General features: G+C 45.3%; 2 protein-coding genes across 3 annotated transcripts in view; both read right to left on the bottom strand.

Moving 5' to 3' along the window:
• Positions 1 to 3,386: 3,386 nt before the first annotated feature.
• tph2 (tryptophan hydroxylase 2 (tryptophan 5-monooxygenase)) lies at positions 3,387 to 16,205 on the bottom strand. Its single transcript, XM_069685895.1, has 11 exons — positions 16,047 to 16,205; positions 11,094 to 11,231; positions 8,110 to 8,293; positions 7,547 to 7,647; positions 6,932 to 6,999; positions 6,615 to 6,811; positions 5,801 to 5,936; positions 5,246 to 5,372; positions 5,018 to 5,113; positions 4,419 to 4,552; positions 3,387 to 3,561 (listed from the first exon to the last, which is right to left on the bottom strand). The coding sequence occupies exons 1-11, from the start codon at positions 16,203 to 16,205 to the stop codon at positions 3,387 to 3,389; spliced, it is 1,515 nt and encodes a 504-aa protein (XP_069541996.1).
• A 4,378-nt stretch (positions 16,206 to 20,583) lies between these two features.
• The window catches only part of tbc1d15 (TBC1 domain family, member 15), an 18,989-nt gene continuing 16,130 nt past the window's right edge, over positions 20,584 to 23,442 (bottom strand). For both annotated transcript variants that reach the window (XM_069686349.1, XM_069686351.1), the window contains exons 16-17: positions 22,422 to 22,508; positions 20,584 to 22,199 (exon numbers count right to left, since the gene is read on the bottom strand). In XM_069686349.1, coding sequence (XP_069542450.1) covers positions 22,020 to 22,199; positions 22,422 to 22,508 — 267 coding nt within the window. In that variant the 3' untranslated portion in view covers positions 20,584 to 22,019. The remainder of the gene's footprint in view (positions 22,200 to 22,421; positions 22,509 to 23,442) is intronic.

The raw sequence follows: 23,442 nt of genomic DNA, 5'->3' as shown, positions 1-23,442 counted from the left end.
TCACTTTCACACACACACACACACACACACACACACACACACACACACAGCCTCACACAAACACACACACACACACACACACACACACACACACACACACGCACACACACAGCCTCACACACACACACACACACACACACACACACACACACACACACACACAGCCTCACACACACACACACACACACAGCCTCACACACACACACACACACACACACACACAGCCTCACACACACACACACACACACACACAGCCTCACACACACACACACACACAGCCTCACACACTCACACACACACACACACACACACACACACAGCCTCACACACATACACAGACACACACACACACACACACACACACACACACACACACACAGCCTCACACACACATACACACACACAGCCTCACACACATACACAGACACACACACACACACACACACACACACACAGCCTCACACACACACACACACACACACACACACACACACACACACACACACACAGCCTCACACACACATACACAGACACACACACACAGCCTCACACACACAGCCTCACACACACACACACACACACACACAGCCTCACACACATACACAGACACACACACACACACACACACACACAGCCTCACACACACATACACAGACACACACACACAGCCTCACACACACACACACAGACACACACACACAGCCTCACACACACACACACACACACACACACAGCCTCACACACATACACAGACACACACACAGCCTCACACACATACACAGACACACACACACACACACACACACACACACACACACACACACAGCCTCACACACACATACACAGACACACACACACAGCCTCACACACACACACACACACACACACACACACACACAGCCTCACACACACACACACACACACACACACACACAGCCTCACACACACACACACACACACACACACACAGCCTCACACACACACACACACACACACACACACACACACACAGCCTCACACACACACACACACACACACACACACACACACACACACACACACACACACACACACACACACACACACACACACTCTGACTCTGTTAGCATTGAAATAAAGTGAGCGTTGCAGCAGCTCCTGACCTGAGACAGGAAACACAGGAGGGAAGTTTCCTCTGATGACAGACGGGCGGTGACGAGGCACACACCTGAGGGTTTGTGATCAAAGTGTTGAGGAGGAGGATGAACTGACCTTCAGGAGGAAGATGATGTCTGCTTGGTGTGATGAAGACTCTCTCCTGCCTGCTGACAGGCCCGCAGCAGTTTGCATACAGAAGAGGAAACTTTCTACAGCACGACTCTGTTTCTGTGTTTGTGATGCATTTTCAGCATGCAAATACCTGTGGAGACGCTTCGCCTGTGTTGAGCACCTGATGTGTTAGGGTTAAAGGGTTAGGGTTAGGGTTAAGACTATTGAGAGGCCGAAGGAGGCTATATCCTTGCTGAAGCCAGCTACTGATCTGGCCAATGATAAGCCAGCGCAGGTAACTGACAGGCGCCTATTCATTCCACCAGGGTGACAAGTCAGGTGTCTGACACAGCACAGCCAAGCTAGCTACATTAGCCAATGATTTGGTCATTTTCTGTTGTATTTAAGTGGCGTGTTGGAGCCCAATGCGCCGCGTTACCGCCACCAACTGGACACACGTAGGATTGATCTCGATTCTTTTAATCAGTCTTCTTATTAACACAGAAAGTTTCCTCTTTCCTTTGCTGACAGTTCATGTACGTTACTGCTGCTTAGAACGTGCATGTGCACAGACATGTCCGTCCACCTGTTCCATAGTTCATAAAGACCATTAATCGTCTCATTTAAATCTACACCAGCTTGTGAACTCAGTCAAGCCCAGCTGTTAAGTTGCCTTTTCTTTTGTGTGAGTTATGAATATGAATCTACAGTCCATTTAATTATGAGTGAGAGAGATGGCGTACAGCAGGGTTGGCTGACATGGATCCAACCCAATGTTCCAACCTTCAGCTAGTCACCTGCGTAGGTGTATGAAAACAGGTCTTGACTCGTATCCAAATGATCAATGTCCAGATTGATATTGCATTTAGGTGATGTTCCCGTTTATTGCAATGACAGAACAGATGATTGGTGATTACCAGTTGATGATGAATGTTTATTGATCCGATGATGCTGTGATCCTGTGGTTATGTCTGTGTGTTACGGTAAGAACCGTATGTTCCCTCCACCTACACCCACTAACTTCCATTCACCTGTGACCTATAAACACATGACCTAGTCATGTGACCAATCACCCAACTCAAATACACACCCTATTGGTCAAAGTAAATCATTATAAGAATATATTCATCAAACTTACCGTAACACACACGCTCAGAATGGCTCCTACAGTGTAACAGAATCACGTACAGGCTATTAGATCTGCGTCAGACTACACGTAGGATGCAGTGTCAATGAACTGCCACTAGATGTCACCATAAACACAGTAAGTCTATCGAGCCGGTCAACAACGGAGACGACTCCTGCTGCATCTCAGACAACACTAAAGTATCAACAGGAAAGACGAGCTGAATGTCCCACTGAAATAAAATGGCCGTTACTTTGACCTTAACATTAAGTACACGTACACAAAAAGCTTCTCTACCAGAGAGGGACAAGGAGCTATGGAACAGGTGGACGGACATGTCTGTGCACATGCACGTTCTAAGCAGCAGTAACGTACGTGAACTGTCAGCAAAGGAAAGAGGAAACTTTCTGTGTTAATAAGAAGACTGATTAAAAGAATCGAGATCAATCCTACGTGTGTCCAGTTGGTGGCGGTAACGCGGCGCATTGGGCTCCAACACGCCACTTAAATACAACAGAAAATGACCAAATCAATAGCTAATGTAGCTAGCTTGGCTGTGCTAGTTGCCAGGCTCAGAAGCTAATAACCTAGCCAGTAGCCAACCATGACTGAGATGATGGGAGACTCATGATTCTGTTCAGACATCAGCAGCTCGTCTGAAACTGTCACATCAGCGAGGTAAATTTATTCAACCATAAACACGGAGACCACAGCTGGCACAGCCTGAGTACAGGCCAATCAGGACACAGGAGATCAAGTACAGTTGGCATGTGTTGTTAAAGTGAGAGGTGACACACTGAGAGGCTGCAGTCATTTATTGAACGTGCTTGTTTACGATAATGTGACGCACACACGATAAACACATCACATGATCATCTCACTCCTTCCTGCTCATCTTATTTACACTAGTGCTGCAGTAACTCAGAGACATGAACACAGGTGGGATGTTCTGCAGAAGCGTTGTGATGTCACTGATGTTTCCAACCAATCAGAGCTCAGAGGGGGAGTGGCCTCAGATGCCCATGTAGGTGTTCATCTTGCCCAGAGCGTCGCAGACGGTGGTGAGGTCGCTGCGCAGGTCCTGCACCACGTTCTCGATGCTGCGTGTGTCTTTGAGCAGGTCGATGCTCTGAGTGTACGGGTTGTAGTACACCGAGAACGGACGCTTGATCGTCTTTGCAAACTCCCTGTTCGAAAGACAAGACATCAGAGCACACACACAGGGTCACTGTCAGGTCGCTCAATAACTGGGAGCAGTTTGAGATTCAAGGTCACTTTAATCTGAGTTCAGACCAAAACGACGCTAATATTCACACCAAACTCCATCCTGTCTGAGTTCATAACATCACAGTTAACCTCCCTCCTCCTCCTGAGCTGTATCTGATGAACTCTCCTGCTGCTTCCAGCTCCTTCAGGCTGACCAGTGCCCAGTGTGATGAGCTGTTAGCTCGGATCAGTACCAGGATTTCTCTGATGGACACCAACTACCTGTCTCTACCTGTCCATCTGTCTCCGCTGAGTGGCAGTTTCACTGTATCTAGCGAGTCACACGTGGGCTGATGTTACTGAGATTTAATGACAATAAACAGGCTGAGAGGATGCTGAGAGAACTACATCAGGATGCTGAGAGAACTACATCAGGATGCTGAGAGAACTACATCAGGACGCACGTCTGTAAACAGGCTGAGTTCAGAACATCTTTTAAAATGACTGTTTTTTGAATGGAGTTTGGTTTGACCACTTCTGAGGTAATGTGAGGACATTGGGAGAATCTTGACCCTGTAACCCCCCAGATTGATATCTCTGCATTAACTTTTTAAACCTTTGACCTTTTCCATTACAGGACCTGCATCACCTGTGCAGGTGAATCCCCTCTTTCTGTTTGAGGTGAGCTCCTGAGTGTGTCTCACGCTCTGCAGGATCTCAGACGTATGTTTCATCTTTTGTTTGAGGTTGAACAGTCGATTAAATGTGAACATAGATTTCATGGCTTCATGCAGCCTGTGTGTGTGTGTGTGTGTGTGTGTGTGTGTGTGTGTCACACCTCATCTTCTCCTTGGCCTCCTCGAAGCTGTCGGACACAAAGTAAACCTCCTGGAAGGTGGTGATGAGACACTCCTGGCTGCAGGTGGTCCTGGGGTCAAACATCTTCACACTCGCCTGGTCGGACAGAGCATGCTGGGAAAACAGATAAAGCAGGAGTTAATGTTGGTGCACAGGAAGTAAACAGCTGTTCTAATGATCCAAACTTATAGAAATGTTTAAAGTCAGATCTGCAAACATCTTAAAAATAAATGTATTTATCGTTATTCTTATTGAACATAGATCAGTTAAATATTGGTGTCGTTATTTATGGAGGCAGAAGAGAAGAGTGAAATATTTTGTAGTGTGTGTGTGTGTGTGTGTGTGTGTGTGCATGTGTGTGTGTGTGTGTGCGTGTGTGTGTGTGCGTGTGCGCGTGTGTGTGTGCGTGTGTGCGTGTGTGTGTGCGTGTGCGTGCGCGTGTGTGTGTGTGTGTGTGTGTGCGTGTGCGTGTGTGTCTGTGCGTGTGTGTGTGCGTGTGTGTGTGTGCGTGTGTGTGTGTGTGTGTGTGTGTGCGTGTGTGTGTGTGTGCGTGCGTGTGTGTGCGTGTGCGTGTGTCACCCTCAGCTCTCCAATAGACGACAGTAACCCAGCTCCATAAGCTCTCAGCTGCCCGTCCTGTTTGCACAGACCGAACTCGATCGTGAAGAAATAACACTGTAAAAAACACACTTATTAGTGTGTACCATAAACAGAACATGTGACCAGTTAGACTGACTGTGTCCTCCAGGGGGCGCTGAAGCAGTGTTAACATGTGTAATAAAACCCTGTGCTGGGTCTTAGACTCACTGTGGCGAGCTTCTGCACGTCCTCGTCCGACGCTCCCAGAGAGGCCAGACCGATCTCCTGAGAGAACTGAGCGAACTTTGGATCGGCCAGCAGAGGAACGTGACCCAGGAGCTCGTGACACGTGTCTCTGAAACAGCAGGAAGGGCCTTTAATATACACACTGAAGGGGCTCTTATTGTGAAAGGACTGACTGAGACGTTCACACACCCAACTACCTCAGTCTCAGGACATCACTGTCAGGCCCCTTGGAACGCTCAGTGTCCTCTTTGATACACTATGTAATATATAGTACATAAATACAGTAAACAGTTTGATATAATCCAAACCTGATTCTTTTCTTAACTGATGTTTTATTTGATCTCGTTTAATATTCAGTTTTTTTTTATATAAACTGACGTGTGAATGAAAACACGGTAACTTCATTCTGAAAGGACGAGCTGTATTAATAAAGTTAGTATTCATACTGATGAAACGTCACTGAGAGGCCGGACCAGGTGCATCTGAAGGATCACAGGTGTAGTTAATCTCAGTGCGGTGGATCACAGGTGTACTCACGGCTCAGGTGTGTAGAGGGGGTCTGTGCTGTGTCTGACGTACTGAGTGCAGTTAAACACTCTGTAAGCCAAACCAGCCAGGAAGTCTCTGGGAGACAGGTAACCTGCGACAGGTCGGACTGTGAAGCCTGAGCGCTCTGAAACACACAAGACGGAAAACACCATCAGACATCATGTGATCCATAGGATATATTTATATGATGTCATCAATAGGATATATTTATATGATGTCATCCATAGGATATATTTATATGATGTCATCAATAGGATATATTTATATGATTCATTTTTTTCTGATCATTGCTGTGAATCTAAACTTGTTGGTTAAAGGTGTTCAGGTTTTTATTGCAGTGAACAGGTAAACCACTGGGGGGCAGCAAAGCTCTACAGCTGACCTACAGCCCACCTGCTCAGACAAGGTGACTGTGAGTGTGACAACATGACAGAAAGGATCCCTACAGAGATAGACCTTTTTGTTACAGAGGAAGATGATTGTTTTAACCACACACAGACGTTACATCGCTCTCTGCAAACACACCAGACTCCATTCATAAAAACACTGATTTAACTCACAGGACACAGGAGCTGCTGCTCTGCTGCCTCGATTGTTTTCTTGTGTTATTGTGTGTCACAAAAATAATACATTGTTTCTAAGGTTTCAGACCCAAAGTCACAAAAACAAAATCAAACAGATCCAGCTAGAAGAAGAGCAACAGCTCCTGTTTCACAGAGGTAAAATGACTGTTTTTGTCACTGGAGTCTGGTGTCTTTGAAGAGAGCGATGTAGCCAACAGGAAGTGCAAAGACAGTTGAACCTCTGAGAAACAGCGAGACGTCCTCCAGCTGGGGGATGTTGTCCTCTCTGTAGCCACAGTGTTTGGTGAGCAGCGGCAGGTTCTTCAGGTACTCTCTGCAGGCGTGAGTCGGGTATAGTTTGGTCAGCTCTCTGAAGACCACACCCCACGTCCGGACCTCCTCCAGGCTGTACTCGATACGGGGGATGGGCTGCCCACTGCGAGAGAGACACATGGACATGAGGCACTGAGTTACTAATAGAAACAGTGAATGAAACAGTGTTTTGACTGAAACAGTGTAATGTTCCTTTATGAGCTCTTTAAGACGTGAAACTCACAATTTATAATTCATGGCCACTTCCACAAAGTACTTCCTCCTCTGACGGTAGACATCGTCCTTAAAGCCCTGACAGGAAGTAGGAGAGATACACCTGTTTACTGACACAGGAAACAGGAAGTGGCTCTATTTCTTCTTCTCCTCATGAACATTCGCCTCCTCTGCCTCAGCTAAGTCTTCAGCTTGGAGTCACTTTAACACATGCAGCCTTCAGTTCTTCTAACAGTGTTCATGTTAAACAACATCCTGTTACTACATTTAATGCACTTTGTCTGTGTAGCATCTTTCACACAGGAAGTGCAGCTCAAAGGGCTTCACAATAAACACAAAGAAAACAGACTCATGTTAGCTAACGTTAGCAGGCTAATGTTGGGTCATAAAAATGCACTGTGGACCTTTAATGAACCTTTAATTCAGCTGCTCAGAATATTTTCATGTTTCATGTATATTAAACGAGTCCTGACCAAGCTTCCTGGATAGAGATAGAAACAGTTCATCTGCCCTCACTCTGAGTTTATTGATTATACTTAGTGTTATATCAGTGATCATGTGACATCTGTTATGTGTGTTAGCTCGTCAGGGAGCTCTGCTGCCCCCTGGTGGAGGTCACACTCACAGGATGATCAGCGTCCAGCTCCGATCCGTACATCAGCACTCTGTGAGAACACTGATCCAACTCGGAGATCTTCATGGGGAACCAGGGAACGTCGTCCTCATCTGAGGCAACACAACAAGAGGGAACATCCAGTGTGTGTGTGTGTGTGTGTGTGTGTGTGTGTGTGTGTGTGTGTGGTAAAATGTTATAATGTTATTACAGTTTGATTTATCAGACGCTTTTGTCCAAAGCGACGTACATCTGAGAGATAATACAACACAAGCAACTATCGAGACGGGAGGGGGCGGAGTCAGTGAGAGCCAACACACAGCTTCAGGTGCTGACAGGCAGAGCACAGTTATTGTTTTAGATAATAATCATCATCATCGTGTGTGGAAACTGAATAAACTCTGTCATCGATTTAATGGAGCAGATTAGAAACTCTCCTCCTGCAGCTTCAAACCGTTGAAAGGTGACTGGCTCATTCCCTCCTAATTGTCCCGACTCTGATCCAACCTTAACCTCTGTACACACACCTGAACACCTGCTCACAGAGACGAAGAGGAGATCTCAGGTGTTCTTACCTGCCTCAGCAGACCAGACGTGGGCAGGTGTGTTGAAGGACACGATGTTGACGTGATCTTTGAGGAGCTGCAGCAGCTCGTTAAACTCCTTCTTACTGCAGCTGCAGTCTGCAAATATCTCCACCTCGTCCAGGACACGGCGAGACACCCGCGACTCGATGTGGTTCAGGTTCACTCGCTTCTCCTGAGGGGGGAGGACACAAGAGGGAAGGGCACAAGAGAGGAGGACACAAGGGGGGAAGGACACAAGAGGGGAGGACACAAGGGGGGAAGGACACAAGAGGGGAGGACACAAGAGAGGAGGACACAAGGGGGGAAGGACACAAGAGGGGAGGACACAAGGGGGGAGGACACAAGAGGGGAGGACACAAGAGGGAAGGACACAAGAGAGGAGGACACAAGGGGGGAAAGACACAATAGGGAAGGACACAAGAGAGGAGGACACAAGAGGGAAGGACACAAGAGAGGAGGACACAAGGGGGGAAAGACACAAGGGGGGAGGACACAATAGGGAAGGACACAAGAGAGGAGGACACAAGGGGGGAGGACACAAGAGAGGAGGACACAAGGGGGGAAGGACACAAGAGAGGAGGACACAAGGGGGAAGGACACAAGAGAGGAGGACACAAGGGGGGAGGACACAAGAGAGGAGGACACAAGAGGGAAGGCCACAAGAGAGGAGGAAACAAGAGGGGAGGACACAAGAGAGGAGGAAATAAGAGGGGAGGACACAAGAGGGAAGGACACAATAGGGAAAGACACAAGAGGGAAGGAAACAAGAGGGGAGGACACAAGAGGGAAGGAAACAAGAGGGGAGAACAGAAGAGGGAAGGATAGAAGAGAGGAGGAAACAAGAGGGGAGGACAGAAGAGGGAAGGACACAAGAGGGAAGGAAACAAGAGGGGAGGACACAAGAGTGAAGGAAATAAGAGGGGAGGACACAAGAGTGAAGGAAACAAGAGGGGAGGACACAAGAGTGAAGGAAACAAGAGGGGAGGACAGAAGAGGGAAGGACACAAGAGGGGAGGACACAAGAGGGAAGGACACAAGAGAGGAGGAAACAAGAGGGGAGGACACAAGAGGAAAGGACACAAGAGGGGAGGACACAAGAGGGAAGGACACAAGAGAGGAGGACACAAGAGGGAAGGACACAAGAGGGGAGGACACAAGAGGGAAGGACACAAGAGAGGAGGACACAAGGGGGGAAGGACACAAGAGAGGAGGACACAAGAGAGGAGGACACAAGGGGGGAAGGACACAAGAGGGGAGGACACAAGGGGGGAGGACACAAGAGGGGAGGACACAAGAGGGAAGGACACAAGAGAGGAGGACACAAGGGGGGAAAGACACAAGAGGGGAGGACACAATAGGGAAGGACACAAGAGAGGAGGACACAAGAGGGAAGGACACAAGAGAGGAGGAAACAAGGGGGGAAGGACACAAGAGGGAAGGACACAAGAGAGGAGGACACAAGGGGGGAAGGACACAAGAGGGGAGGACACAAGGGGGGAGGACACAAGAGGGAAGGACACAAGAGAGGAGGACACAAGAGGGAAGGACACAAGAGAGGAGGACACAAGGGGGGAAGGACACAAGAGGGGAGGACACAAGGGGGGAGGACACAAAAGGGAAGGACACAAGAGAGGAGGACACAAGAGAGGAGGACACATGGGGGGAAGGACACAAGAGGGGAGGACACAAGAGGGAAGGACACAAGAGAGGAGGACACAAGGGGGAAGGACACAAGAGAGGAGGACACAAGGGGGGAGGACACAAGAGAGGAGGACACAAGAGGGAAGGCCACAAGAGAGGAGGAAACAAGAGGGGAGGACACAAGAGAGGAGGAAATAAGAGGGGAGGACACAAGAGGGAAGGACACAATAGGGAAAGACACAAGAGGGAAGGAAACAAGAGGGGAGGACACAAGAGGGAAGGAAACAAGAGGGGAGAACAGAAGAGGGAAGGATAGAAGAGAGGAGGAAACAAGAGGGGAGGACAGAAGAGGGAAGGACACAAGAGGGAAGGAAACAAGAGGGAAGGAAACAAGAGGGGAGGACACAAGAGTGAAGGAAATAAGAGGGGAGGACACAAGAGTGAAGGAAACAAGAGGGGAGGACAGAAGAGGGAAGGACAGAAGAGAGGAGGAAACAAGAGGGGAGGACACAAGAGGGAAGGACACAAGAGGGGAGGAAACAAGAGAGAAGCACACAAGAGAGGAGGAAACAAGAGGGGAGGACACAAGAGGGAAGGACACAAGAGAGGAGGACACAAGGGGGGAAGGACACAAGAGGGGAGGACACAAGAGGGAAGGACACAAGAGAGGAGGACACAAGGGGGAAGGACACAAGAGGGGAGGACACAAGAGGGGAGGACACAAGAGTGAAGGAAACAAGAGGGGAGGACAGAAGAGGGAAGGACACAAGAGGGGAGGACACAAGAGGGAAGGACACAAGAGAGGAGGAAACAAGAGGGGAGGACACAAGAGGAAAGGACACAAGAGGGGAGGACACAATGGGGGAGGACACAAGAGGGAAGGAAACAAGAGGGAAGGGCACAAGAGGGGAGGACACAAGAGAGAAGGAAACAATGGGGGAGGACACAAGAGAGGGGGAAACAATGGGGGAGGACACAAGAGATGAGGAAACAATGGGGGAGGACACAAGAGAGGAGGAAACAATGGGGGAGGACACAAGAGATGAGGAAACAATGGGGGAGGACACAAGAGTGGAGGAAACAATGTTTACACTGTTTTTCTCCAAATGACCTTCCTGAGCTAAATTCTCTGATCTCTTCGTCTAAACCACAGACTGTATAAAAAGATGGACGCCTGCTCTGTCTGTAAAGTGTCTGAGATAACTTTGGTTATGATTTGGCACTATACAAATAAAATGTGATTGATGGATTGAATTTGAAATATTCATAGGTTAACAATGTGAATTCTCCTGCTTCAATAACATTACTCACTGTCTGACATGTGTTCTCACCTGGAAGACTCTGAGTGCTCTGACCAGACAGCCGACCTCGTTCTTCAGAGAAAACACCACCGCCGTCCTCCCACAATCCTCTGCTGCTCCCTCTGAGTCCGGCTTCTCTTTGATTGGAACAAAGGACGGACGGCGAGACTGGAAGACAACAACGACAACAACGACAACAACGTCAACAATGTCAACGACAACAAGACAACAACAACATTAACAATGTCAACAACAACAAGACAAAATGACAACAACAACATTAACAATGTCAATGACAACATGACAACAAGACAACAAGACAACACGACAATTAAAACGTCAACAAGACAACAACAACGTCAACATGTCGACGACAACACGACAAAAACAACCTCAACAATGTCAATGACAACAAGACAACATGACAACATGACAACAAAACAAGACAACATGACAACAAGACAACAAGACAACATGACGACAAGACAACATGACAACAAGACAACATGACGACAAGACAACAAGACAACATGACAACAAGACAACATGACAACAAGACAACAAGACAACAACAACATTAACAATGTCAATGACAACAAGACAACATGACAACATGACAACAAGACAACAAGACAACATGACGACAAGACAACAAGACAACATGACAACAAGACAACATGACAACAAGACAACAAGACAACATGACAACATGACAACAAGACAACATGATGACAAGACAACAAGACAACATGACGACAAGACAACAAGACAACATGACAACAAGACAACATGACAACAAGACAACATGACGACAAGACAACATGACAACAAGACAACATGACGACAAGACAACATGACAACAAGACAACATGACAACATGACAACAAGACAACATGACAACAAGACAACAAGACAACAAGACAACAAGACAACATGACAACATGACAACAAGACAACAAGACAACAAGACAACATGACGACAAGACAACATGACAACATGACAACAAGACAACATGACAACATGACAACAAGACATCATGACGACAAGACAACATGACAACAAGACAACAAGACATCATGACGACAAGACAACAAGACAACAAGACAACAACAACATTAACAATGTCAATGACAACAAGACAACATGACAACTAAACAACACGACAATTACGTCAACAAGACAACAACAACATCAACAATGTCAACGACAACATGACAACAAGACAACACGACAACACAACAACAACGTCAATGACAATAAGACAACATGACAACAACACAACATGACAACAAAACAACAAGACATCACGACGACAAGACAACATGACGACAAGACAACATGACAACATGACAACAAGACAACAAGACATCATGACAACAAGACAACATGACAACAAGACAACATGACAACAAGACAACATGACGACAAGACATCATGACGACAAGACAACATGACGACAAGACAACATGACAACAAGACAACATGACAACAAGACAACATGACGACAAGACAACATGACGACAAGACAACATGACAACATGACAACAAGACAACATGACAACATGACGACAAGACAACATGACGACAAGACATCATGACGACAAGACAACAACAACATTAACAATGTCAATGACAACAAGACAACATGACAACAAGACAACACGACAATTACAACGTCAACAAGACAACAACAACATCAACAATGTCAACGACAACAAGACAACACGACAAAAACAACGTCAACAATGTCGACGACAAGACAACATAACAAGACAACACGACAACAAAACAAGACAACATGACAACAACATGACAACATGACAACAAGACAACATGACAACAAGACAACATGACAACAAGACAACAAGACATCATGACGACAAGACAACATGACAACAAGACAACATGACAACAAGACAACAAGACAACATGACAACAAGACAACAAGACAACATGACAACAAGACAACAAGACAACATGACAACAAGACAACAAGACAACATGACAACAAGACATCATGACGACAAGACGACATGACAACATGACAACATGATAACAAGACAACAAGACATCATGACGACAAGACAACATGAAGACAAGACAACATGACAACAAGACAACATGGCAACAAGACAACAACCACATCAACAATGTCAACGACAACATGACAACAAGACAACACGACAACAACAACGTCAACAATGTCGACGACAAGACAACACGACAACAAAACAAAACAACAAAACAAGACAACATGACAACAAGACAACAAGACATCATGACAACAAGACAACATGACAACAAGACAACATGACAACATGACAACAAGACAACATGACAACAAGACATTACAGCATAACATGAAAAGAAGACAATGTCAATGTCAACAACAACAAGACAACATGACAACAAGACAACACGACAACGTCAACAATGTCAATGACAACATAACAAGACAACACGACAACAACGTCAACAATGTCAATGACAACATTACAACAAGAAAACAAGACAACAAGACAACATGACAACATGACAACATGACAACAAGACAACACGACAATAACAACGTCAACAATGTCAACGACAACAGGACAACAAGACAACACAACAACGTCAACTCTTAAAAATATAATCAAAGTCTTCAAAAACTCAGACAAGCAAACAGTAGAGACCGGCAGAATCTGATGCAAAAAGAGTTTATTCCCGTATAAATACAAACAAATAAACCAGAGTCCATCCAGATGAGACTGCCCACAGGTCAGCCGCTCAGTCTTATACCCCTTAAACCTTAAACCCCTCCCTGGCTGGGCTTCAGCATGTTTTTTTTTATTTTCAGGTCTCTGCCTAATTAGTCAAAGTGTGTCGCAAGTGTCACCACCTGTTGGAGCCCCCCCCCCCAGCTCTGGCTCTCTGCCCTCAGCTTGTTTCCTTTCAGTTTCGCCCGACCCATTTCCAACATTTCCGCAGGACTCTTCCTCACTCTGGCCAATTAGACACGCTCATGCACTGTACATCAGATAAGGGAGGGGCTCGTAGGGGGGGGACACCTGTTTTCTTATCTCTAGATCAGATAAGGTGGCCAGCTTCCCACCCTTTGATCTGCACCTGGCTTTTATAATGAGCCCAGCGAGTTTCTCAGCTTAGGATTCTATTTTAGAGTTTTAACGCTTTGGATTATAAAAAACCTATTTTAAAACATTTGCCTATAAACTTTAACTTTAAGGCATTAGACTATAAGACCTTTAACTTTTGAAACATTTAATTTATAAAACCTTTGGATATATAACTTCAACTCTAAAACATTTGATTATTGACAACATGACAACAAGACAACAGGACAACAAGAACACAGCTAGTGTAAACAGAAGCGGCTCCACATCGTCATAGATTGTGACTCCTCCTCATGTTGTCTGTTTGTTCAGAGTCTCAGTTTAGTTTCATCCATAAATCCATCATCCATTCATCCATCCATCATCCATCATCCATCCATCCATCCATAAATCCATCATCCATTCATCCATCCATCAATCATCCATCCATTCATCCATCCATAAATCCATCATCCATTCATCCATCCAACATCCATCCATCCATCCATCCATCCATCCATTCATCCATTCATCCATCCATCCATCCATCCATCCATCCATCCATAAATCCATCATGCATTCATCCATCCATCCATAAATCCATCATCCATCCATCATCCATCCATCCATTCATCCATCCATCCATAAATCCATCATCCATCATCCATCATCCATCCATCATCCATCATCCATCCATACATTCATCCATCCATCCATAAATCCATCATCCATCATCCATTCATCCATCCATCCATCCATCCATAAATCCATCATCCATCATCCATCATCCATCCATCATCCATCCATCCATCCATCCATCCATCCATCCATAAATCCATCATCCATCCATCCATCCATCCATCCATCCATCCATTCATCCATCCATCATCCATCATCCATCCATCCATTCATCCATCAATCATCCATCCATCCATCCATAAATCCATCATCCATCCATCATCCATCCATCCATTCATCCATCCATCCATCCATCATCCATCCATAAATCCATCATCCATCCATCATCCATCCATCCTCCATCCATAAATCCATCATCCATCTGAACGGTCGTGGTAAACGTCAAGCCATCCATCCTCCATCCATAAATCCATCATCCATCCATCATCCATCCATCCATCCATCCATCCATCCATCCATCCATCCATCCATCATCCATCCATCCATCCATCCATCCATCCATCCATCCATTCATCATCCATCCATCCATCCATCTGAACGGTCGTGATAAATGTAAAGCTGTATCCCGGTGTCTGATCTGTGTGTACCTGCACTTTGAAAGTGTGTGTGTGTGTGTGTGTACCTGCTGTATGAAAGTGTGTGTGTGTGTGTGTATGTTAAATGTACTGTATATATACACACATATATATGTACATATATATATATGGATTGATTTTAAATCAGGTTTTAAATCCAAACTAACTTTCCTTCCAGTTAGTTCCAGAGTCGTTGAATTGTAAAACTCTTAAAATATCTTTGAAAATGTTTCTGCTGGATTGATCAGAGCTCCAGCGGCCATGTTTGTAGTTTTTTGTTTCATATTCAGACTTTATAAGAAGAACAGCTGGCTGGCTGTTTAATCTGAGAAACAGTTTGAAACAGAAGCAGGTTTGACATCCAGGTGTGATCGTGACCTGCTCATGTGTGAACAGGTGAAAAACACCTGCAGCAGCTCAGATAATGAAAGGTTCACACAGCTTCACACAGAAACTTCACTGAGGAAGAATAATAGCTATCACTGAGGAGGAAGAAGAGGAGACAGAAGCATGAAGCTGGAAGATGAAGAGGAGTAGGAGAAGGAGGATACAGAGGAGAAGAAGGAGAAGAAGAATAAAGAGGAGGATGATGAAGAGTAGTAGTGTTCACCCTCACCATCTGCCCCCCCGTGTGGCGTTGCTGCTGGAACATGGCGGAGTCGAGAGACATCCCCCTCCTGGACCAGTACTTGCTGGAGAACATCATCATGGCGGGCTGCATCCTAGGGGGGGGCCCCGGGGGGGGGCCGTCCTTCATCACATGGGACGAGGCCATGGGGAACCAGTGAGTGTACGAGTACCAGGGCTCCAGCTCGCCACTCTGCTGTCGCTCTGCTGACGCTCTGAGACAACCGGCCAGACGGACGGACAGACAGCCGCTGAGCAAACACACACCTCCAGCAGGCTCTGATTAAATACTCCCTGAGAGAGGGAGGAGGGGGGAGGAGTGGGAGAGGCTCCGCCCTCCTCTACAAACAGCTGCCCCCTCCTTACAGGTTAGACCACAAAATAAGGGCTTCAGATTCTGAGCAGATTTAAAGGGATTGTTTATCATCACCTGTATATAGGTGACACTGTGGATCGCCTCCTGACTCCTCTGTTCTGCTTAAAGTGAGTCAAGCGACGAGACCATGGAGCATCTCATGAAATAAATATAAAACCTGATGTGAAGCATCAATGAACGTTTATTCTGTTTTCTCTGATGATGACAGATTACTGTTGACACAAATGGATTGTCAACATACCTTTCACTTTACATTTCATAGCTGCATGCATTCACATTTTATATCAGAATGTATTTCATTTTATATACTGTATGAAGTGTACTTTGTATGAATTATATCAATGTCAGCAAACAGGATTAAATTACCCTGGACTACAATATGCATTCTTACATTTTGCAAACACTAAAACACACTAACACTGAAAACTGACCAATGTAACCAAGCCAAAGGCCACGCAGCTGAAACAAGCTGGAGCACAAACAAGACACATTTAGTTTGTGGAATACAAATTCCTGCTCTCTGTGATATCTTGTTTTCCCTTGTTATCATCATTTTCTAGGTTTACTGAAACAACCAATTCTTGCAAGTCCCGCTGGTTAAGTGAGCAAAAGGAATAATGTGCATGAGGTGTTGATACGTGCTCACTGCTGTTTCCTCAGTTCCTGCTTCTAAATAGTACCACGATGTTTCGGACACGCAAATGTCCATTAAGCATAACTTCCCCTACATGAGGATGCTTTTATCTCACTCATGATTGTGTCTAATTCCTCCTCGGAAACATTCCAACATTTTGTGTGCCTTATGTTGTATTCCTGCATGAGCTTGTATAACGTTAGTCTGGAGATACGTAGGACCAAAGCAACCTCAGAAAGTGTCGTCCCAAGCAGCAGCAAGCTCTCACTGTCGTCTCTGGACACATGCCCATCCTAAAGAGATGTTTCATTCTGATATGCACAGGATATAATCATTATATACCACACAAATTAATACATTTCACATTAGAAATTACATAACAGCTACGATGACCAATGGTGAACTTCAGTATTAACCAGAAATAGTTCTAGGCTACCGGTGCATGTGTGACAAAGTGGTTGAACAGAAGACAGAGGTTCAGATTCTGCTGAGTGGTTGTAATGTGAAGCACTTTGCCTTTTCACGATCGAAACCTCGCACCGGGAAAAACTAGAGCGAAACAAAGGGATCAAACAACACAGCAAACAGTGGACAACTTGGGAATGACAAGCGGTTGGACTAACATGCAACTATGGTTTAATAATACAGCCAATACACAATATGATATATAATGAGAGGAAATCCAGGAAGACAAGCATCAGCAGAACGATAACTCCTCGGAAGCAAAACTCATGAGTTGCTCCAACAGATCTGGAGAGGATTAGTCGACTGAAAACTTTAACGGCTAGTTAACGGCAGTTAAAATAAGTGAAGGAGCTATGAGTGCAGTCTCCCCCGTTTCTTTGGGAAACAGTGCTTCACTCCGCACATCAACAATCTCATTAAATGCTATTACCATCGAAACATCAATGAGATGCTGTCAACCCTGTCTTTCCCTGACCTCGAAAGGCTTACTCCCGCCTTTGTTTTTTCACACTTGGACTATTGTAATGCTCTCTTTACCTGCCTTAGTCAGTCTTCAATAGCTCGACTCCAGCAAGCGCAGAATGCTGCTGCCCGGATTTTAACTCAGACAAACCGTAGGTCCCACATTACCCCAATCCTTTCCTCCCTCCAGTGGCTTCCCGTTACATGCACGATTGATTTTAAAATTATTTTAATAACTTTAAAAGCACAACACGGTCTGGCCCCCTCTTACATTACAGAGCTGTGAACTCCTTACGTTCCAAATCGTAATCTCAGATCCTCCAGAGCACATTCATTAGCTGTTCCTCGGTCAAGGCTGGTAACCAAGGGTGACGAGGCGTTCGCCATCAGAGCCCCCGAGCTCATGATCCGCCCGTTCAAGGTCGCCTAACTGGAGAGGACCGGCCATCTTGGAGCCCGGTGGTCTCATGTCCCATCTGTTAACATGGAGGAGGCGGGCTTTATGAGCTATACTGCAGCCAGTCAGCAGGGGGCGATAGAGAGGGTGTGGCTTCACTTTTAGGGAGCTGTCATGTCGTCCATCTTTTTATACAGTCTGTGGTCTGCGTGCGCTGAGGCCACTTCAAGGGGCATGGGCTATTTGCATATTTCTTAAATATTTAGCTTTACATGCGGCGAGACATTTAGACGAAACATTTAGATTTAACATTTACATAACATTTAACATTCAACTTGTTTGTTACCTATGAACATTTTGTTAACAATTACATATATGTAGAAAATCCCACCCACAGTCACTGATACCTGTGTCCCTTTACCTGAGGGGAAATTACGGCCACACCCACCTGCCTTCCATTCCCTGGTGGGCGGAACCAGGAAGCAATAAAGCCGCCTCCTTACATGAGGTCTGCCTTTTCCCCCAGACTCTGGCAGACAAAGGAGTGTGGCTGACATCCTCCCCTCCATCAATGATTGTTTGACTGTTAAATGAAAAGTGAGTTTCCTTTGTTTCATTGTTTTACAGCACTCTTCATTATCATTATGTTGCTTAAATTATGTCTCTAAGTTTATTGTTTGTTAGTATTTCCTGAGTGCTAACTGTGATTTGTTTAGTGAAGATAAGCTTAGTTAAAATCCTAATTATTGTAATGACAGACCATCTGTTTAGTCGAATGTCCTTTTCTGTCAGATAAACTGCTCAGACCCTACACCGTGCTCCTGTTCTAACCGACACACCACTGAGTTGCAAATAGCCCTACCAACCAGCCCAACATCCTACAGTTGCAATATTCTTCAATATAACATATATTACATACACTTCTGTCTCAAATGTAAGGAAAATGAGCTAAATGTGAAGAAAGTGAGCTAAATATTTTAAATATTAAAAAATAAATTGTTAACGAGTGTTTCCATTCGGTGCCCCATAGTGTTTGTGTTCTGTGAGAACAGCTCTGTGTTTCCTCTCTGCTCGTTTTCTCTGGTTTCTGTAATTAGTTCAACGTGTTCCTGTGCAGCCTCACTGAGATCTGAGAGAACGAATGTCGTCCGTCCGTCCACACAAACAGCCTCCACCTCAATAAAACCCTGAGAGATGGTGGGGTGATTAGCAGCGGCAGGCGGCGGGGTGCTATCAGCCTGACAATTTCCTGCCTGACAGGAAATGAAAGAGCGGTGAGACGCAGGAGAAGCTGCAGCCGCTTTGTTCCAACTCTGAAGCAGCTTTATGAGGAGATTCAGGTGATACCTTCCTCCATCATCTCTGCCTCCAACGCCAAATGTCTCCCATCAAAGAGGGGGAGGAGGGGGAGGGGAAGCCGTCCATCACCCACATGAAAGCAGCTGAAGTGACATTTGGAGGAAAGAGGAGCGTTTTGCCCGTCAGCTGCAGCTCTGACATTTCTGCTCACAGTCATGAATGAATTTAAGATGAACAGCAGCTCTGTTTCTGAGTGACACGTTTTTATTATTGACTGTTCAAACAGGATGTTAAAGAAGACTTAAAACAACAGATTAGTTTAGGATTTCCCCTCTGGGATCATTAAAACAGTGAGTCTGAAGTGACTGCACACCCTGTCATCCTGTTTAAAGTGTCAGTCAGAGTGGCGGGGTTCCTCAGGGTTCTATTCTGGATCCTTATAAGTTTCTATTCCATTAAACCTGCTCTCAACCTGTTTTCAGAACAACCTCCAGTAAGTCAGTTTTTTCTGTTGTTCTCTCTCTCTCTCTCTCTCTCTCTCTCTCTCTCGATATGTGTTCTCCATGAGTCTGGTTCTGCTCAAGGTTTCTGCCTGTTAAATGAAGTGTTTCTGTCTCATGGTGGATTCATGTTGGGTCTCTGTAGATAATATGTATAATGCTCAGCGACCTGATCTGTTTGTAAAGAGTTGTTTTAGTGATATATATATATAAATATTATTTTCCATGTGGAGCCGTGTTAGCTCCGTCTTTGGTCTCCACCACCTCCTGCAGGACAGATCTGTCACTGCAGCTGCTACATGCTCCACAATGTTAACCAGCTGATCTCCAGCTGTGTCTGTCTGCTGATTAAAACTCAGAGCATCAGGTTGTTAACCAGGAACAATGAAAATAGTCCTTTAATCCTTTTATTGCCCAAATGTTGAATCGATTACATGAAAAAGCTGAAATCACAAAGTAAATAAAGATAAACCAGGTCACAGTTGGAGTCCACAGAGTTCAACATCTATAACTGAAGAGTTTCAGGCTTTAACTTGGGATCATTGTAATGAAGCTGTCAGCATCTCTCTGTGGACTCGCGCTGTGCCTCAGACTGAACAGCTGATTCAGGTCAACACTGTCACACTTTGTTTCTGATCGGGAGTTAAATGAGGAGATCAAACTCATCTCTATACGATCATTGTTAAGGCAGGAGTCCACTGTTACTGTTCACTCTCCTGCAGCTGGGTTAGCTTACTGCTAATGCTAACAAAGCATTCCCAGCCACAGGAAACAGAGGTTGGAGTTTAATTACATGTTTTTGTAGCTTTGGCTGTCAGAGCATTGTCCCATCGGTGTTAGCAGTTAGCATGGATAGCATAGATGTTAGTATGTTACGTTAGCATTAAAAAATCTGAGTAGAAACATCGAAAAATAAAAAAAACTTTCACTCCGCAGGACGAGATGGAAACCAGCTCTGAAGGTTTCATTTGGTTGAAACATGAAAAGACTTTGGTTCTTTGGAGAAACCAGAAGAGATGAAGAGAGTTTCAAAACACGACTAAAATGTAATGAATTCACGTGATGCTGAAGATACCACCTGTAAACTTCTCATTGAACTCCCGACAGCAGAACAGATGTTCTGTGGATCAGCGCCAGCGTATAAAAACAGCATCTCCACCACAGGAAACAAACGTCTTTATTAATATCAGCCGATCGACACTGAGAGGAGGATTTAAGAAGAAGGATATTGATCATATGTTCATCTGTGTGACGGACCCACATCAGGACTGTAGACACACAGTCGCACATCATGTGACCTGAATACACGTCATAGGACACGACGCTCTGCCCACCTGCAACTGCATCCAGAGCGGGGGGGGTAACATGACCTGTCCTACTGATCACCTGCTGCTCCTGTCATTTAAACTGCATCAGGAATAAAGTGACTCATCGTTTAAAGTGATTGTTGATAGATATTTACTCTTTAAGTGACTCAGTGTCAAGTAATGTCATTAAAACTGCTAGCCTGATAGAAGCTAACATGCTAACAGCAACACACATGTGTTTAGGAGCCAACATGACAGAAACATTTTTACTCATCAGCTCCCCCCCCCCGATGTAGATCTGCTCTGAACGAAGCATTAGCATCGTTAGCATCGTTAGCAGGAGAGAAGGAATGACTCAATCAAAGAGACAATATGGTACAAGAGATTATAAAAATAAGATTCTGAATAATCTTAGATCCTTTTTTACATCCTCCTCCCGTGGGAGGGAGGGTCGACCTCCTCCTCATTCTCCTGTGGGCTCGGGGGGGGTGGACCACCTCCTCCTCAGTCAGTCTCTGTTCACTACGATATGAAGGCCACTTTGCAGCTGTTGTGAGAGCTGGTTTGTCTCAAGTGTCCATTGGAGCAGGCGTCCGGCCTGAGAGCCGCTCTGAGAGCCGGAGCTGATCCACAGTCTGTCTGCTCGGAGCCACAATCGGCCGAGTCGAAGCCCAGGATGAGGCTGATGGACTGAGGCAGGTCCTGAGGAGGAGGAGGGGCGGGTTCAAACATCAATATATTATTATATACATTATAAAGGTGCTTTAAAACAGCAGGTAAATAAATAATTCACTATAATAATCATCATGTGACCAGATCTGAGGTCACATGGCAGCAGCTGAACAGTCTCTATGAACTGATGGAGGCCAGGACCTGTGGTTGATCCTGCAGTGTTACAGCAGAACATGCGGTCTTTGAACGCACCTTACAGCTCTTTATCTGCACACAGATGCCCTCTGACTTCTGGAGGATTTCTTCGATGTCCAGTTTCATTGAGAGCTCGTTAATGTGCTGAAACAGAAACACACACACACACAGGTTTTAACCCTCGAGGTCCCAGAGCGCCCTCACTTTAAACCTAATGTATGAAACACAGAAAGACAGAGCTCTGTACTGTTCATCCTTTTAGAGGTCATCTTCACTGTATCATTGAGAACACTGTTAACAGGAGTTACTCCTCATTACCACATTTATATGACTCTTCATTACTGTGGGAGGAAGTGTGGGTGTCTCTCTTTTATTTTGAAAGTTTGGTGTTATCCAGTGAAGGACTCTGACTGTGACTGTGACAAAGACGCGTTTAGTATCAAGTTAAAGATGAAACTTATTATTTTCCAACTTCGTATTTAAAACATCTCTCTGTTTTTGGTTGTTGCTCGTTTGAGTGACGGATCTCTCTACAGCTGAGAGAGGGTTAAACAAGTTAAAGAGAGATGCTGATGATCGAATGAGAACATCCTCGTCTCTAATTCAGCCTCTAATGAAGAACAGAAACAGTCAGACATGACCAGAGAGCTGCAGCACCAGATTCAATCAGAGATCAACAGACTCCATGATGGACAGGAAGCTGACATCACCATCACCATCACCTCCACCATCATCATGTTACAGTTTCATGTATCAGACGCTTTTGTCCAAAGCGACGTACATCTGAGAGTTAATACGACACGAGCAACGATCGAGACAGGAGGGGGCGGAGTCAGTGAGAGCCAACACACAGCTTCAGGTGTGATCGGACACTGGTGCTGACAGGCAGAGCACAGGGCGTTTTTTATTTATTTATTTATTTCTATAATAATCATCATCAGCAACATCAACAAGGTCGATATAGTTCGTCATCATCATGAGAATCCTAATCAACATAAACAACATCCTCAGTGTCGTCATCATCAATAGCATCAACATCATGAAGGTCAGAGGTCATAAAGAGCTGGGTCTTTAGCTT

This window comes from Semicossyphus pulcher, unplaced genomic scaffold (genome assembly GCF_022749685.1).
Source record: "Semicossyphus pulcher isolate SPU_LCO1_2020_fin unplaced genomic scaffold, fSemPul1.0.p SCAF_8, whole genome shotgun sequence".
Classification (NCBI taxonomy): Eukaryota; Metazoa; Chordata; class Actinopteri; order Labriformes; family Labridae; genus Semicossyphus; species Semicossyphus pulcher.
Note: the sequence above shows the minus strand (reverse complement) of the source record. Positions and strands in the feature narration are given on the sequence as shown.